Source organism: Suncus etruscus, chromosome 1, assembly GCF_024139225.1.
Source record: "Suncus etruscus isolate mSunEtr1 chromosome 1, mSunEtr1.pri.cur, whole genome shotgun sequence".
In the NCBI taxonomy this organism is placed as follows: Eukaryota; Metazoa; Chordata; class Mammalia; order Eulipotyphla; family Soricidae; genus Suncus; species Suncus etruscus.
Genome location: NC_064848.1, coordinates 76,587,377 through 76,588,853, shown reverse-complemented (window position 1 = coordinate 76,588,853; position 1,477 = coordinate 76,587,377). Strand labels below are relative to the sequence as shown.

At 34.0% G+C, this 1,477-nt stretch overlaps 1 protein-coding gene across 1 annotated transcript; it reads left to right on the top strand.

The window, feature by feature from the left end:
- The first annotated feature begins 227 nt into the window (after nucleotides 1-227).
- LOC126009597 (olfactory receptor 13C4) lies at nucleotides 228-1,184 on the top strand. The gene has a single exon (XM_049774156.1). It carries the CDS (start codon nucleotides 228-230, stop codon nucleotides 1,182-1,184), a length of 957 nt encoding a protein of 318 aa, XP_049630113.1.
- Nucleotides 1,185-1,477: the final 293 nt, after the last annotated feature.

The following is a 1,477-nucleotide window of genomic DNA, read 5'->3' as shown; positions in this document are numbered from 1 at the left end:
ATGATACTGGTAAGGATCATTATATCATTGTATTCCAGGCACAAACATGGTTGAAGATAACAGATTATAGAAGCAGACTACAAAACTTAAAATAAAGCATACTGTTTCACTGGAGAGTATTATATTCAAGGTATTTATTACATTTGTTATACTTTATTACAATTTTTATTGCTTGGCAGTGAATTTTTCTTAGTATACAAATCCTTTTGTACCCTGAGAACTGGAATATGGATAGAATAAACAAGACGATCGTGAAAGAATTTATTCTTCTGGGACTCTCTGGTTACCCAAAAATGGAAATAATTTTCTTTGTTGTAATTTTAATTATGTACCTAGTGATTCTAATTGGCAACGGTGTTCTGATCATAGTAAGTGTCTTCGATTCCCGCCTCCACACTCCCATGTATTTTTTCCTGGGCAACCTTTCCTTTCTGGATATCTGCTATACATCTTCTTCTGTTCCCTCAACCTTACTGAGCTTAATCTCAAAGAAAAGAAATATCTCCTTCTCTGCATGTGCAATACAAATGTTCCTTGGATTTGCAATGGGGTCAACAGAATGTTTTCTCCTTGGCATGATGGCTTTTGACCGCTATGTTGCCATCTGTAATCCTCTGAGATACCCCATCATTATGAACAAACTGATTTATGTACTGATGGCCTCTGTGTCATGGCTATCTGGTGGACTCAATTCAGTTGTGCAAACAACTCTTGCCATGCAATTGCCATTCTGTGGGAAGAATATTATTAATCATTTTATATGTGAAATATTAGCAGTCCTCAATCTTGCTTGTGCTGACATATCCATCAATGTTATCATCATGGTGATATCAAATATGATATTTCTAGTTCTTCCACTGGCAGTCATCTTTTTCTCCTATATGTTTATCCTCTATACTATTTTGAGAATGAACTCAGCCACTGGGAGACGCAAGGCCTTTTCAACCTGCTCAGCACATCTGACTGTAGTAATAATATTTTATGGGACCATACTTTTCATGTATGTCAAACCCAAGTCTCAAGACCGATTCGGAAAAGACAGTTTGCAAGCTAGGGAAGGACTCATTTCTGTCTTTTATGGGGTACTAACCCCCATGCTAAATCCTATAATTTATAGCTTAAGAAATAAGGATGTAAAAGCTGCTGTGAAATATTTGTTGGCTCAGAAATCTGTTAAGACCTAAGGGTAAGGTGAATCTTAGTGATGTCAAGAATAGAAGTGGCATCATGGGTGGATTATGGAGGATATTTTGGGGGGAAAGTAAAATTATATATATTTTTAATCTTTTATTATATTAATTCAGCTTAATTGCCATTTACTGAGAAGAGTTGCATGCTATAATTAAAATATATATATGGTATATATATTTTAATTATAGCATGCTATATATAGCATATATATAATTATTAATATATTTTAATGATTCAGCTCCATATCTTAGAAGAAAACTAAATTCATTTTTTAATTTTATCCCAA